The sequence below is a fragment of the Oryctolagus cuniculus genome, chromosome 16, assembly GCF_964237555.1.
Source record: "Oryctolagus cuniculus chromosome 16, mOryCun1.1, whole genome shotgun sequence".
NCBI lineage: Eukaryota > Metazoa > Chordata > Mammalia > Lagomorpha > Leporidae > Oryctolagus > Oryctolagus cuniculus.
In genome coordinates this window covers 14,903,046-14,917,910 of record NC_091447.1, presented here as the reverse complement: position 1 = coordinate 14,917,910, position 14,865 = coordinate 14,903,046, and the positions used below count along the sequence as shown (strand labels likewise).

Sequence of the window (14,865 nt, the reverse complement as noted above, 5' to 3'; positions counted from 1 at the left end):
GATATTGTATGTAGAATTTTAACAAGTTTGAGCTTGTGATATTTACAGTCTACATCTTTAAAATTTAGTAATATGATCTAGAATGCAACCTTCTAAAAAACTCTCAAATATTTTGATACCATTTTTTTTTTCAAAAAGTTCCTTGGTAAGAGCTTTGATTTTATACTGTTTACTGTGCAGTAATTTTTCTAATTGTTTCTGATCTTTTGCATGAATAATGGGAGAACTCTTTCTAAAAACACAGTGGGGTGTGGTTTATGGCATGCGTTTTGTCTAATACACTTTAAATTACTGTCATTTAATTACAATGAAGTATTTGTGACATTTGATAGAATGTTGTGATTTATTCTTTGATTTTGTTCTGTAATCTGTTGCTTTCTGAAATTACGCTAAAGCATAATTTATTTAAAATTAACTGATTTGACATTAATCATTTTAAAGGAATTGTTTAAAATGCTTAATGTTAATTAATCTTTTTCATTTCTTTGTTTAGGAGATACAGAACTAATGGGTCAAGAAGAACTGATGGAGATATCGGAAGTTGACGAGGGGTTTTATTCGAGGGCTGCGTCTGGTACCAGCCAGTCAGGTTTATCCAACAGTAGTCACAATTGTGGTAACAAGACAAGTGTAGGGAAGAACCCGAGACGGTCGGGAGGAAGCAAACCTGGAGGAAGAGAAAAAGAAATGACAGGGGAAACTTGCAAAGATCATTTTGCTCGAAAACAAACTCAGAGAGCCCAGAGTGAGAATCTTGAGCTTCTGTCTCTGAAGAGACTGACTTTAACCACCAGCCAATCCCTGCCGAAGCCCAGCAGCCATGGCTTGGCTAAAACAGCCACAACAGTGTTTAGCAAATCGTTTGAACAAGTCAGTGGTGTCACCGTGCCCCCAAACCCACCACCTGCTGTTGCTTGTGGGCCTGGGACCGACGCCAACAGGTTTTCAGCTTGTAGTTTGCAAGAAGAAAAGCTGGTTTACGTTTCAGAAAGAACCGAACTTCCAACAAAGCATCAGTCGGGTCCACAGAGACCGCCTAGTATTAGCATTACCCTGTCCACAGATTAGTCTGTCATGTTGTTTCTCTCCCGTGGCCAGTCACTCTGGCCATGCGACGTGGCTTCTTGACAAAAGCACCCTGCGTCTTTGATGCCTGCCCCTGACACAAGTTCTGATGTCGTAGATTCTGAAGGCTCCCATGACTTTATGAAGGGAATATTATCTAGACGGCAGTACGTGGAAATACGGTTTTGTGATTTCTTGGTTATATTGTGTTTTGTTTTTCCCCTTTGGTTTGAGTCTTTTAAAATTTCTTTTCTCGTGACTGTTTCCCCCAGGAGTGTCAGTGTGACAATAAATTGTAGCAAGTTAGCTAAAACACTGGATCATGTTGGCTGTGTCTCATGTGAGGCTGTGAGTTGATTTTCATCTTTTTTTGGTCTTTTTGTTTGTTAGTAACTTCTCTCTTGATAGCTGTGTGCTTGGCCGTCAGAGTCAGGGGGACTGTTTGTGCCGCATGGGCAGAGATGCCACTCAAGGAGTGTTGCAGCCGGTGGCGTGTTCAGAGAGCTGGCCCAGACAGCAGGCACGTGAAAAAAAAAATGACGTCTATGAGAAGTGCCCAGTAAGAATGTGTGTGGCCACATCATCTTTAAGATTCGAGTGGTTTGTTCAAAGCCCCGGAGAATGCCTGGTAGCTCAGCTCCTAGAACATAATGTAATTCTGGGGGCCCCGGGCGAGGAACATTGCTTTTGTCACCATTGGAATACTTCTATGTCAAAAATCAGATTGCTGGTTGTTTTGAAGTGTTTGATCTGGATTTAGCAGGTGGAAATTTCTTTGAATTCCTAAGGTATAAGAGGCCATAGAGCTGATTTACCCTGCCACTCAACTTTGGGAATCCTCTCTAGCGTGGATTCCTTTCATTCAGAGCAGTACCGAAGATTCTCCGGAAATCACTAAATCTCGCAGCACAGCTCTCAAGATCCCACTTCCAACAATATGCTATCAAATTGTATGTCTGCAAGTGAAGGACATCAGATCATCCTTTTAACCTGTAAAATGCCACAGAAAACAAATAAACATGGTGAAATTTGGACAGAGGATATTTGCATATTCACTAAAGATTGCTTGTGTTTGACTTAAAATAAGACAACAGTGAAATGTGTTTCTTGCCCATGAAGAGGCCTGTCTTACAGGTTCTCATTATGATATAGAAAGAAGATAGAAGTGGAGAGTGACGCAGCAGAAGCTGAACAAGCCTGTGTGTAGCCCCAGGGCCCACGTGGGTGCCTGCTGGCCCTTGCAGGTGTGGTAGAACTTCCTGTGAAGCAAGTGTAGGACTGCAGAATTGGGAGTGAGAGGATGACCGAGACTCGAGGTAGAGGGAGGCTCAGGAAGCTGACCCCTGTCCTGGGCTCTTCGGCTTAGAGCACACGGTGAATTCCTCATCCGTGGTCCCTAGCAGCGGGCACAGAGAGGACGTGCTGGTCTTTTCCTCTGGTGGCTGCTCATGCAGAGCTCAACGACATCAGAAGCCAGCTGTGTCCTGAAGAAGGCCAAAGCATTTACACTCTGAACACAGTTTGACCACGACTGCTTTGTCTTCCAGTTTAAACATAATTCTTCGAGAGGCGTGGACTAGTTTTCATGAATTAGCCCTGAATGCAAAATGGATTTTAATATAAATGAATTTGACTTTTTTTTTCAGTTCCAGTAACAGAATGAAATAATACCTGTTGGCATAAATTGTAGTAAAACAAAAAACCAAAAAAAAAAAAATTGTGAGGCAACTGGACAGTGGAAGTTGATATTGTATTGGTTTACGAAGAATTCTGTGTACAATTTAAAATACTTGTAAAATGTCCCTGTGAATTTCCTGTTTTTTTTTTTTTTTTTTTTTTTTTTTTTGTAATTCTTTGGTGGAGAATTTTCCCTGTGCATGGTTTCTAACAGTATTGATATTATTAAGAACTAGTTTAAAAGATTGGCATTCTAAGCAAGCTGAAGTGCTTAGGAGATGTTGTAGAATCAGTTTTAGGAAAAAGAGGGCAGCGCAGATGAGAGGTAAGATTGTGCCATTGCGCCACACTAACGGAACGCGGTTTGGTGATATTCTAGACCTCTGTGCTTGTGTGGTCCAAGGACCGGGAGGTAGCATTGAGATCAGCTGGCATCTTGTTAAAAAAAAATGCATTGCTTCAGAGTCACCCCAGACTGATGGAATCAGAGTCTGTGTTTTACCAGGAAGCTGAAGTGACTTTTATACATATTAATGTTGGAGAAGAGAGTATCCGAGTACACAGAACTGACTTGTGGTAGAGGTAGAATTAATTCTCTGTGGTCTCACAACCTTGGGTCAGATGCTGGTTGCCAGACCATTACAATCTTTCTTGTGTTTTGGACAGCGTATTAATTTGTTAATAATATTGACATATGAATTCTCAAGTCCTGTAGGTTTCTAATGATCTTCACTCATTTTGGCAATAAAAAGTAACATTTTGTATTTTTATTGTTAACCATAAATGGACTCGAAGCTGTATTATGCCTGTGATTTTTAGTCGGACAGAGGTACCAGCCTTTAATAGGACACACAGCAAATCTGCATGTGTGTGTTCTCTTTGAAAAGCTCTGAAGTTTTGCTCAACGGAGTGGTTCTGAATTTTTGTTCCAAGTGATTTGCACCGCTGCTTTTCTGGTGTGTAGTTATGTTACCAATAAAATTCTTGTATAGTTCCTTTGATACCATTTCAAATAAGGATTATACATGAGAATTTTTCTAGCAACTTTCTAGCAATTATGAATGAACTGTGACAATATTGGTATTATCCCTAACTCTCTCTTCCCCCTCACCTTTCAAGTTTGAAAGTTGGGGTGGATTTTGCATGTCACTTTCCTGTAATGATGCACTTGGTCACAGATCTGCTGTATCTCCTGAACAATACATTTTATCCCCCGGAGGGGAGGATTTCACACAAAACTGGGGACTTGCACACCTTGTCGCTCAGACAGTCTTTGCAGAAACTGCAGCTCTTTTCCTCATTTTAAATCTCGAAGGATTCTTGAAATCATTCAACCTGTCATTCTTGAAAACCTTACCGCACGGGACAAGCTGGACTCAGCAGTCGCCTGTTGGAATCCAGGTGGGGAGAGACACAAAGAGGACTTTTCAGAGCAGCAGGCCAGAGCACCCAGGGCCGTTGTCTTCCAGAAAGCTCCCTGGAGGCCTTTGTCCACCACCGTGGGACTTTCAAAGCCAAGCTCTGCGGACTCTGAGAGTGGAAGTACTCATCCCTTAAATGACGACTGAAGCATGTTTTCAAAGACCAGTGTTTCCTTACCTTTGTCTCGTGGGAAGCAGCTGCTCCACAAACACAATGTTTTAACAAGTTGTATTAAAGGGAAATCTTAAGCCAAAATAGATCAAAATAACCCCGGTTTTAAGGGATTTTGTCTCTTTTGGAAGAATAAGAACTAAAATATTAAAACTGTTAAATTATGGAGAAAAAGGCACTCTGATACATAATTTTAAACAAATATTTAAAATAAGGCAGTCTAATGTTTGAGTCTGTAGGTATGATAAATATATTAAAGGGAAACACATTAAGGAAATGTAAATGTTAGACCATGCAACTGAAAAATATTTTTAGGAGGCCATTAAAAAAGAAAGAATTTGATGGGCACTTAAATTAAATCTTGTAAATAGAAATTAATGTATAATAGTCTCTTCCCAGTCTTGGGATGAGACATTAAAACTGTCCATTAATGAGCATGAATTTATACTTTCAGATGTGTTGCTTCATAAAATGAGACTCAGTACTGCGAGTTATTCAGGCTTATGTTTAATATTGTTGACTTCTTCATGAGGGAGCATCAGTGTGCTGTCATGTGTACTTTGTAACTTGTACGTATCCAAGGAGACTTGCAGTGGATATTTTGAAAGATGTTTGTGGTTTTCATAGCAGCATTCGAGAGCCCCTGTATCTTATTATGAAGTTTTTGCTGATAAACTCAAGATACAGCTTACCTGGTATGGTTTTCTCTTCTATGAAGCTTGCTGTGTACCTCTTTTCCTTACTCCCAATCGTGTAGTGATACTAAACCTTTCATAGTAAGTATACTTGTTTCTCATTGTGTTCCTACGAGTTTACATTCCTAAAGAATTGACTCTGACTTTGGATATTTTTATTTGTCCCCTACCTTTTTAAGGCTATGGAAACAAACTGGAGTTACATTTTTCTGAAGTTTTGTATATTTGTGTAAATGTTTTCCGTATACAGTACTTTACACAGCAAGTGTTGCCTCTTACTTGATTGAAATAAAAACTAAAAAAAATATATATTTTTTCCAGATCGTTTTACTCGTAAAAAAGTCGTTATAAAAATTTGCAAAACTCATGATGTGGAGCAAGAGAAAAAAGGAGGAAGACGTAGGTGAGTTGAGCCATTGAGAGTTTTGGGGGTAAGCTGTAGGACAGTGCCATTGTTGGCTTTGTGCTTTATCGGCGAAGGCATGAGTTGTGTGACAGGTCCATGGGCGTCTGTCCAAGAAGATGAGCTCCATGGGCCGGCCAGTTAAGACTGATTGTCGTTCTAGAAGCACAGGAAAATATAGATAACATTGCTTTGCCTTTTTAACTTTACTATGAGTCTTTATCTCTTCAGTGGAGATTAAATAGCCCTAGTTCTTGGGATAAGACTTTCTGATTGGTCAGTATGAATGAAGGAATTAGGTTAGCTTTGGGAAAGAATCAAGGATGAGATCTTTAGTATGTTATTCTACAGTAAAATTTTAGGATTTCATTCATTGGCCTTAGGAAATCTTAATGACATTTCAGGAATTGTTTTGTTGTGGGTACTTAGCATCAGGACCCTCTTAGAAACTTTAAAAAATTCCTGGTGTGTGGTTGGCTGTCTATTTGGATCCCTGTATGTCATCTAAGGAACTAAGTCATTTCACAACTATTTTCTGAACTACCCTTAGAAGAGCATTGTGGGCAAGCAGAGCCACGATGCTGTAAGCGAGGTGCTCACCCTGTGAACTGTGTGCTTATCTAGTGCCTTCAGAATTCCCTGCCAATGGCTGACTCTCCCAATAGACCCAGACTTTGTTAATATCCACGTAACTACTTTATAATTGCAAAGGAAGGCCTCTACAAACAGTTCTCGTAACTTTCCTGGTGCTGTATTGTGGTGGTGGTTGTCACAGCTAATAACTAAAGTTGTTATCTCATTGAATCCTCAAAGCGGTCCTAGAAAATGAGTATAATCCCCATTTTGCAAAAGAGGAACCTGAAGCTCTCAAGAAGGTAGGTGACCTGCTGGAGGTCACACTGCTACCGTGTGGCAAAGCCAGGCATTGCCCACAGTTCTCTCTCCTTTTTCTATAGCTCAGTGAAAGTGGTGAAAGAAGTACTCAGTTCTTAGGTAGTACTTAGGTACTACTACTTAGGTGCTACTAGTTAGGTAGTACTGACTAAAAGACATCTATTTGAAATTCACTCACCCCGTAGGTGATAGAGTTAAGGTTTAAAGTAGAATTAAATACTTTTCTAAAATTAAATCATAATGTATTTTGTAGAATTTGAGATGATTGTGTTTCAGTGGTACACTGCTGGTTAATTCTCATATGAAAAAGTGAAATGCAAACTTAAATAAGTTTTTTTCTTTCCTGTCAGGTTGATAAAAATTTAAAAGATTTGTAATAGTATTGGCATTGGTGTAGGGGAAGCCGTGGGCCTCTGGAACAGCAGGTGGGGCTGTGAAGGGGTGGGCGATTCAGCAGGAGCTGGCAGCTGCAGAGGGGGCCACGCACCTTCTGCCCGAGTAGTCCTACTCTTGCATGTTTCTGCCTCTCCATGTTCCTCGGGAGATGTAGTGTAAGTCTCTAAATGTAAGCGTGCAGGGCATTTGTTGCAGCATTGCTTTTAATAGCAAAAAACAAAAACAGAAGAAAGCCCAAGACAAACAAAACCAAAAACCACCCAGCGATCTAAATGTCCATTCACTGAGGAATGAAACCTTATGATACATATGTATAGTAGAATATGATGTAGCCATTAAAAAATGTGGACCTATATATGATGATTTAGATTATACAATAAAAATGTTCCCCCTTAAAAGGCATGGCATGAAGCTATATGAGGGTAGTTCTCAATGTCCAAGGAAAGTGCATATTTTGCACCAAAAAAAAGCATGGATTTCACAATTTTTGGCACCCAAATAAACTGACCTTTTAATTCCATTTTCCTGCAAGCATTTTAAGGTGCCCTTGTATAAATGTGGCATGATTGTATGTTAAAAATTACACGTGTGTGGAATGGTTCACATGGGTGTGAATATATGTATAATACACACACATGCTTGGTAATGGGAGAGGAAAGCATTGTTTCTCAAATTGTGGTCTACACACCGCATGCAGTAAGGAAAAATGGTATTTTTTGAAATGGAGATTCTCTGAATCAGATTCACTGCATAAAGTATGGAAACCTCTACCTCTTAAGTTTCTCAGCTGTTGTTTATGCAAACGTAAAGTTTGGTCTAGAAACCGACTGCAATTAATTGGTTTTCCGAGAGACCTTGTGTTTTAAAAGGAGCCTCCGTAAGATGAAGCCAGTTTCCATTGATTAGCGTCAGCAGCATAGACCTGATAGCGAAAGATGACCTAGGAATCGATTCTAGTGAGAGGAGGACACATTTGCAAAGTGACCAGTCCTTTAACAACAAGGCTGTGTTTATGTTAAACTCCCCAAAATGCATCAGATGACCTGTGAAGGAAGCAAAACGAACACAGCTTGTTGCAGTAAGAGGGTGGCACCTGGATACACTAAGCTGGAGGCCTTTGGGGTCTGTGCTCAAATGGTTTAGGGCATGTCTGTCAAGGCTGGGAGCTGTCTGAGACTGGCCAAGGAGGCCTTTGGGGTCTGTGCTCAAATGGTTTAGGGCATGTCTGTCAAGGCTGGGAGCTGTCTGAGACTGGCCAAGGGTTTAGGATTGGCGGACACAGCAAGAAAGATCTTGAAGGGTCTTGATTGAGTCAACTGTTGTTTAAGTAGCAACCGTTTGCCCCGGTAAGCAGATTATTTTCTGCAGCCTGTAGGGGATTGTGTTTTTGTTTGTTTATAAACTTATCTTTTCTGAGCAGCTTTCTTGGAATAAATGACTAACTTACGTCGACCTAGGTGGACTGCAGTCTTAGCCATGTTGATGCTGAGGGATTTGGTTCTGTCTCTCTGTGTCTCTCCCTATTCAGAGGCTGCAAGTATATGTTATGCACTATGTTGTGTACTGATATGTTCTTCGTGCTTCCCAAGGTTCTGCTGGAGAAGTCTAAGGTTTCTTGCAAAGCTTCCCGATCCCGCTAAGTTCTCGGTTCACGCTGGTTAAGTGCCCTATATTGATACTCATTGCACTGCTTGGTGGGTATCTTCTCACATGGCCGTCTCCCTCCCTGACTGGAACCCCTGTGGGAGATCAGTATAATCCCTAACACATGGGGCTGAGTGAAGATTTGCTTAAGTGGCTAGAATACGAATCCAACAGAGGAAGCTGCTGGCAGCGTAGGAGAGACTGTGTTACTCCTCTTCGGCTCAGGGGAAGTCTGTGAACTCATTGGGTTCTCTGACGCATACCCAAGCGGAGAGGAAGATGAGGGTTGGAAAACTTGACCACTTTAATGCTTTGAGGTGTGTCTGTGCGAAAGTTTTGTGGGAAGTAAATTGTGATGCGTCATAGTTCTTTTTCTTTAGGATTATGAGTGGTACAAAGGCTTTTCTGGGCTAGTGTTTCTTGATGTTTGCTCTTTGTGTTTTTCTGCCGTATTCTTCTCTCCTGTCGGCCTGGGGTACGTATGAGTGATATCTAGACTTATCAGGAAACCAAGCAGGAACAGCCTAACTTCCACACTATGAATTCTCACTCTTGCCTCACTTCCTTCCTTTTGTAGAACCCGCAAGTATATTTAGCTTTCGAATCCTAGGTCCACTTCTACCTAATAAAGGACTACAGAGTGTTTATCTTGACTGGCATGGTGGCACGGTGGGTTAAAATGCTGCCTGCAATGCTGGCATCCCGTATGGGCACCAGTTTGAGTCCTGGCTGCTTGAATTCCAATTCATCTCCCTGCTAATGTGCCTGGGAAAGCTGTGGAAGATGGCCCAAGTCCTTGGGCCCCTGCACCCATATGGGAGACCCAGATGGAATTCCTGGTTCCTAGCTTGGGTCTGGCCCAGCCCTGGCTGTTGGTGGCCATTTGGGGAGTGAACCAGCAAATGGAAGATTTCTGTATGTGTTTCTGCCTCTCTCTCTGCAACTCCGTGTTTCAAATCAATCAATATTAAAAAAAAAAAAAAACTTTCCCCTTTCATTTAGCCAACATGTTTCTACTTCTGTCTTGCCCAAGCTGCTGAATAATTTTCTACTAACATTTTCTTCCCCAAATCTCTTGCAGTGAAAACCTCTGGAATATGTCACCACTTTTCTTATTCCACTCTAGAATCTTGTTTTAACATTTGTTCTTTCCTTAACTTATTATGTCCCATCTTCCTATTTATAGGGCCTTATAAAGACTTAAACTGAGCAATGCATATACATCCTGTGGTAACTTTAAAGTAAATATCATGTTGTTGAAATACTCAGAGACGTGAAAACTTGGCACTTAATGGGGTAAGCCTTTTAATTCATTACCTCCGTCAAGTTGAGTTAGTGGAGGTAGGATATGTGTGAGCAAGCAAAGCCATGAACTGTACCTGCAGTAGGAAAGAACGCCTTCCCCAGGTCACTGAAGAGGAGACAATTGAACCGAGTTACACCAGCAGAACCGCACCATGTGTGGTACTAGAGGGAAATAGACTGTGGTATTACAACCCCACTCGAAGGTGGCTATGGAAGACTGGGAGCAAAGGAACGCATTCTAGTTGGGATAGATTTCAGCAGTAGTTCTTGTCTGCTTTGTGTGGAAGGTGAGACATCCCCAAGGTTCAGATTTATGCCACTTAGACCTGGCCAGGTGATGGAGGAGCAGTGATAAAATCTTGGAGAGGAACACATGATCGGACGTCTTAAAGATGGGCTAAATGCTAATCAAAGCCCCATTGTGAGGGCGGTGCTAAGTAATCCGATGGCCAGGATGACAGCAGATCCCTTTGAAATCCCAGTCCTTGCTCGATCAGCTTAGGAACAAGGCAGCTGGGCGCCCTGGACTTCCTCTCTGGAGGGCTGTTGCGGTCTCAGCCCCAGCCAGGAGCCCAGCCTGCCAGCAGCAGCAGTGACTTTCCCCAACGCTCATGCCAGCAGGTGCATGTAGCTGCTTCCTGGCAGACTGATTGTATCAGATCTCTTCGCTCCCAGAGAGGCAGCTGTTTGTCCTCATGGAATAGATTGACTCTAGACTGGGATTTGCCTTCCCTGTGGGCCATGCTTCTGTGTCACATGAATTTGAATTCTCAGCACTGTTTTCGCCATCATGATTTCCCTCAAAATATTGCTCAAGGAACTAATTTGTAGTGTAAGAAGCGAAGTGGAGGTAGGATTCTGCTCCCAGCCATGGCAAAGCAGGTAGTTAATGCCAGACTTTCCACTGGCCAGCCACATAATCTGAATGACAAACTGTGGCACATGCAAGTCTCCAGAAGGGAGCCCAGCATTGGCACAACTTCCTCCCAAGTGGTTTCGACTGGTTTTAGAAATGGTGTTTAGGGGGATAAGCAGTGCTTATGAGGACAAAACCTGGATACGAGTGCCCGCCAAATCAAAGGGCTTGGAAAACTCCCGTACATGGGGCTGGGACCCCAGAACGCTCTGCAAAGGAAGTTAAATGTGAATTGAAAGTACATCAACCCTCCCGCTCACACATACACAGGCACTGCCACACAGCCTAACATCATCCCAACCCCCGAACTTGGATTCTAGGTGCCTGGGAATAAACAAACACCCCATAGAGGGCCAAGGGGCCCCCATCGTCTTATGCCTCCAGTTTTACAACTTCTCAAACACAACGTTCAACAGAAAAGGAAAAAAATAACGGGATACTGGTACAGCAGAGCAACACTCATTGAGAACGGATAGCAGCTACGGATGAAACTGCCTAAAGCATCTTTTTGAATGAGGCCATTGGAGAACTTCGAGCCAACCAATTCTCCAGTCGCCAAAATCCCAGGGAGAAGGTGTGCAGAAAGGAGTTGACAGAGCAGGCGGAGACACCGTCCTGGCTCCGCGTGGCAGGTGGGGCTTTGGCTGGTGTCTGAGAACTTGGATGACAGTGAAGTTCCTGGCTTTATGCCGAATGCCTGCTTTCCTTCTGGAGGCCTGAAACTGCGATCCTTGCTGGGCAGAGGGTGCCTGTGTCACCAGCTCCCGATACAGACTTTGGACAATACATTGAGTGACCCTGGCGGACAGCATTTCACAGCACGTCACCATTCAGTGGTGAAGGAACTGAGCACGCCAGCATGCTTTCCTCCAGACTTCATCCCATGAATTTTTGCCTCTTTGTGATTGAGCTGTGCGATGTTTTACCATGACAAATCATAGCCACGGGAGTGCTGCGTCCTGCTGAGTCACTGCGCTTGGGGTGTGATGTGGCCTTGGGGACTCCCAGCGCAGAAGATAACCAGAGGAATGAGCAGACATTCGGCAGCAAGTTCTTCTTTTATTGGATTTCCCACTTTTTGATACAAACCTGGGCAAAAGGCCCAGGAACAGATTTGCTGCCAAGAATTGGAAGCAAACAAATCATGGCAACACACAGGACTGAAGAGATAAAAAGTTTAGAGCAATGAAACCAACTGGCACTTGGGAGAGGAAAGCTGCCAAAGAGCAAGGAGGCCAGCATGTGGCACAGTGGGTTTAGTCTCTACCTGTGACGCCAGCACCCATATGGGTGCCAGTTCGAGTCCCGGCTGCTCCACTTCTGATCCAGCCCCCTGCTAATGCACCTGGAAAAGCAGTGGAAAATGGCCCTGGTATTCAGGCCCCTGCACCCTTGTGGGAGACCCAAATGGGGCTTCCGGCTCCTAGCTTTGGCCTGGCCCAGCCCCAGCCATTTGGGAAGTGAATCAGTGGATAGAAGATTCTCTCTCTCTCTGTCCCTGTCTCTCTCTCTCTTTTTCTCTCAGTGTGTGTGTCTGTCTCTCCCTCTTTCATGGTAACTGCCTTTCAAATAAATAAAAATAAACCTTTAAGAAAGAACGTTCAGAGAAATGAGCCTGGAACTCTGCTGATTTTCCTCTTGAGTATTTGCTGAATCCTTGGATTGCTCAGAGCAGGGGGAGAAAAAGCAGAAACCTGTAGAAAGCTGGAGCTAAAGTTGTATTTCAGGACCCAGTAAGAGGGAGAGGCCCTGATGCACATCCTAGGAATGGGGGAGAGTCAGTAAATTAAACCTTAGGAAAACCGACGCCTGGATTTAAGCCAATTGAATTATTGAATGGATTAAAGTGGACTGCCTGCCACCCCTACCTTCCTGCTGAAAATGAAGAGAGTGCTCCTTCTGTAGGAAGACACACCCAGAGACTGGACAGGGTAGCATATCAAAGAATGCTACAAATCGGAACCATGAAGAAGGGCAGGAAAGGCAGTTGTTAGTATTATCAGAGATCTATGGGGAAAAATGGCTTTGACTAGTGAGTCAAGATGGATAATTTCCTGAGAACCAGACTCCGTTTCTTAAACAAACAAACAAAATCAATGGGTTGGGGCCCTCACTGTGGTATGGAAGATCACCTCCTGCAGTGCCAGCATCCCATATGGGTGCCAGTTCCAATCCAGTTCCTGCTAATGCACCTGGGAGGCTCCCGGCCTCAGCCTGGCCAGCCCTGGCCGCTGTGGTCATTTGGGGAGTGAACGAGAGTATGGAAGATCTCTCTGTCTCTCTCTCCTCTCTCTCTCTCTGTATCTCTGCCTTCCAAATAAATAAATAAATCTGTTTTAAAAATCAATGGGAATGTCAGAATTTAAAGATGCAAAACCTGAAATTACTATCTCAATATATATGTTTTAGTAGCTTGGAGAATGGTGGAAAATCCAAAAAAGGAGAGAGAGTCTCAGTTGTGATGGCTGCCAGCAGGTCTGTGCCTCCAGCTGCATCACTCGTCACAACTCCGCCCCTGTTGTCACAAGTGCTCCCTCCCACGTCCTCCTGTGATCCTAGAAGAACACCAGTCACTGGGGTGAGGGCTTGCTCTAACCTGACACTGCTCCAAATTGACTGACCACATCTGCAAAGATAATATTTATGAATAAGGTGACATTGTGTAGTCCCAGGTGGACATGAATTTTAGAAGGTCACTATTCAACCCCCAACGGTCCTGCCTCCCAAATTCACATCCATGTCACACGCAAAATATACTTACCGCATCTCAACATCTTCCAAAGTCTTCACCTCAATGCCAAGTTCAAAATCTCATCTAAACATTGTGGACACAGAACGTCGTAAGCCTCATCTGTATCAGGTGCGGGTGAGACTCTATGTTCCATCTCAGGGCAGTCTCCCTCTCCATGTGTGCGCTGTGAAATCAGAAAAGAAGTCATCTGTTTCCCAAATACCATGATGGGCAAAATATAGGATAGATGTTCCTAAAAACAAAGGGAGGAGTTAGAAAAGAGGCCACTGACACCATGCGAATCCAAGCCCAGCAGGTTTTCTGTTCCACTGTGCCTTAAGGTCTGAGAACAAAAGCCTCTGGCTTGTTGCTCCATGCACACTGCAGTAGTGCTGGCCTCACTCTCTGCATCCGTGGCTCAGGCCTGGAGGTCATTTAAATTTTTTAAAATTAAATTTAAAAACTAATTAGAAGGGCGGGCACCGTGGCACAGTAGGTTAATCCTCTGCCTGCGGTGCCAGCATCCCATATGGGCGCCGGTTCATGTCCTGGCTGCTCCTCTTCTAGTCCAGCTTTCTGTTGTGTCCTGGGATAGTAGTGGAAGATGGTCCAAGTCCTTGGGCCTCTGCACCCACGTGGGAGACCCAGAGGAGGCTCCTGGCTCCTGGATTCAAATCAGCACAGCTCCAGCCATTGTAGTCATTTGGGGAGTGAACCAATGGAAGGAAGACCTTTCTCTCTGTCTCTCCCTTTCACTGTCTGTAGTTCTACCTCTCAAGTAAATAAATAAAATCTTTAAAAAATAAACTGATTTGAGAGGGAGACAGACACATACACACACCTGTCCCATCTATCTACTGGTTCATCCCTCCAAACATCCACAACGACCCCTAGCTGGGGCCAAAGCCAGCTCAATCCAGATCTCCGACATGGGTGGCAGGAACACAGTCCCTTGAGTTATCACTGTTACCTCCCAGGGTCTGCAATAGCATGTAGCTGGAGTCAGGAGCTAGAGCTGCAAATCAAACCCAGGCTCTCTAATATGGCAGTGTAGGAGGGCTGCACTCCCTTTAGAGCAGTGAGGGGGGAATCCTTTCCTTGTCTTCCTAGCATCCGGTGGCTCCTGTAGCCCTTGGCATTCCCTGTCTCCTGGCTGCCTCATTGCAGTCTCTGCATCCGTCATCACGCCACCGTCTTAGAAGTGTCCCAGTAGTTGGATCTGGGGCTGACACTAATTCAGTGTGACTTCTCTTCACCAAGGACCTCATTTCCAAATAAAGTTGTGTTGGAGGTTCATACATGTTCCTTATCAGAAACTCCCTGATATCCATAATTTATTGAGCTTTTTAAATCATGAAAATATGTTGGTTTTTTTTCAAGTGTTTTTCTGTATGTATTTGATTTTTTTTCACTTATTCTACTAAAGTGGCATAATATGTTAATTTATTTTTTTAATGTTAAACCAACCTTGCCAACTTGGGGTAAAACCTACTTGGTTACGGTGTAAAATTCTATGTGTCTGGATTTGGTCTAGTATTTTGTTGAG

At 43.4% G+C, this 14,865-nt stretch overlaps 1 protein-coding gene across 7 annotated transcripts in view; it reads left to right on the top strand.

The window, feature by feature from the left end:
• Window positions 1-14,865, top strand: part of HYCC1 (hyccin PI4KA lipid kinase complex subunit 1) — a 117,274-nt gene that overhangs the window by 86,044 nt on the left and 16,365 nt on the right. For 4 of the 7 annotated variants that reach the window (XM_017344375.3, XM_002713711.5, XM_008261521.4 and 1 more), the window contains one exon: window positions 494-5,026. The exons of 1 other annotated variant lie outside the window; for it this stretch is intronic. In XM_017344375.3, the coding sequence (XP_017199864.1) occupies window positions 494-1,068 (575 nt within the window). In that variant the 3' untranslated portion in view covers window positions 1,069-5,026. Of the gene's footprint in view, window positions 1-493; window positions 5,027-5,351; window positions 5,434-14,865 lie in introns of those variants that run through there. 2 more of the 7 variants (XR_007922101.2, XM_051852811.2) reach the window with 1 other exon arrangement.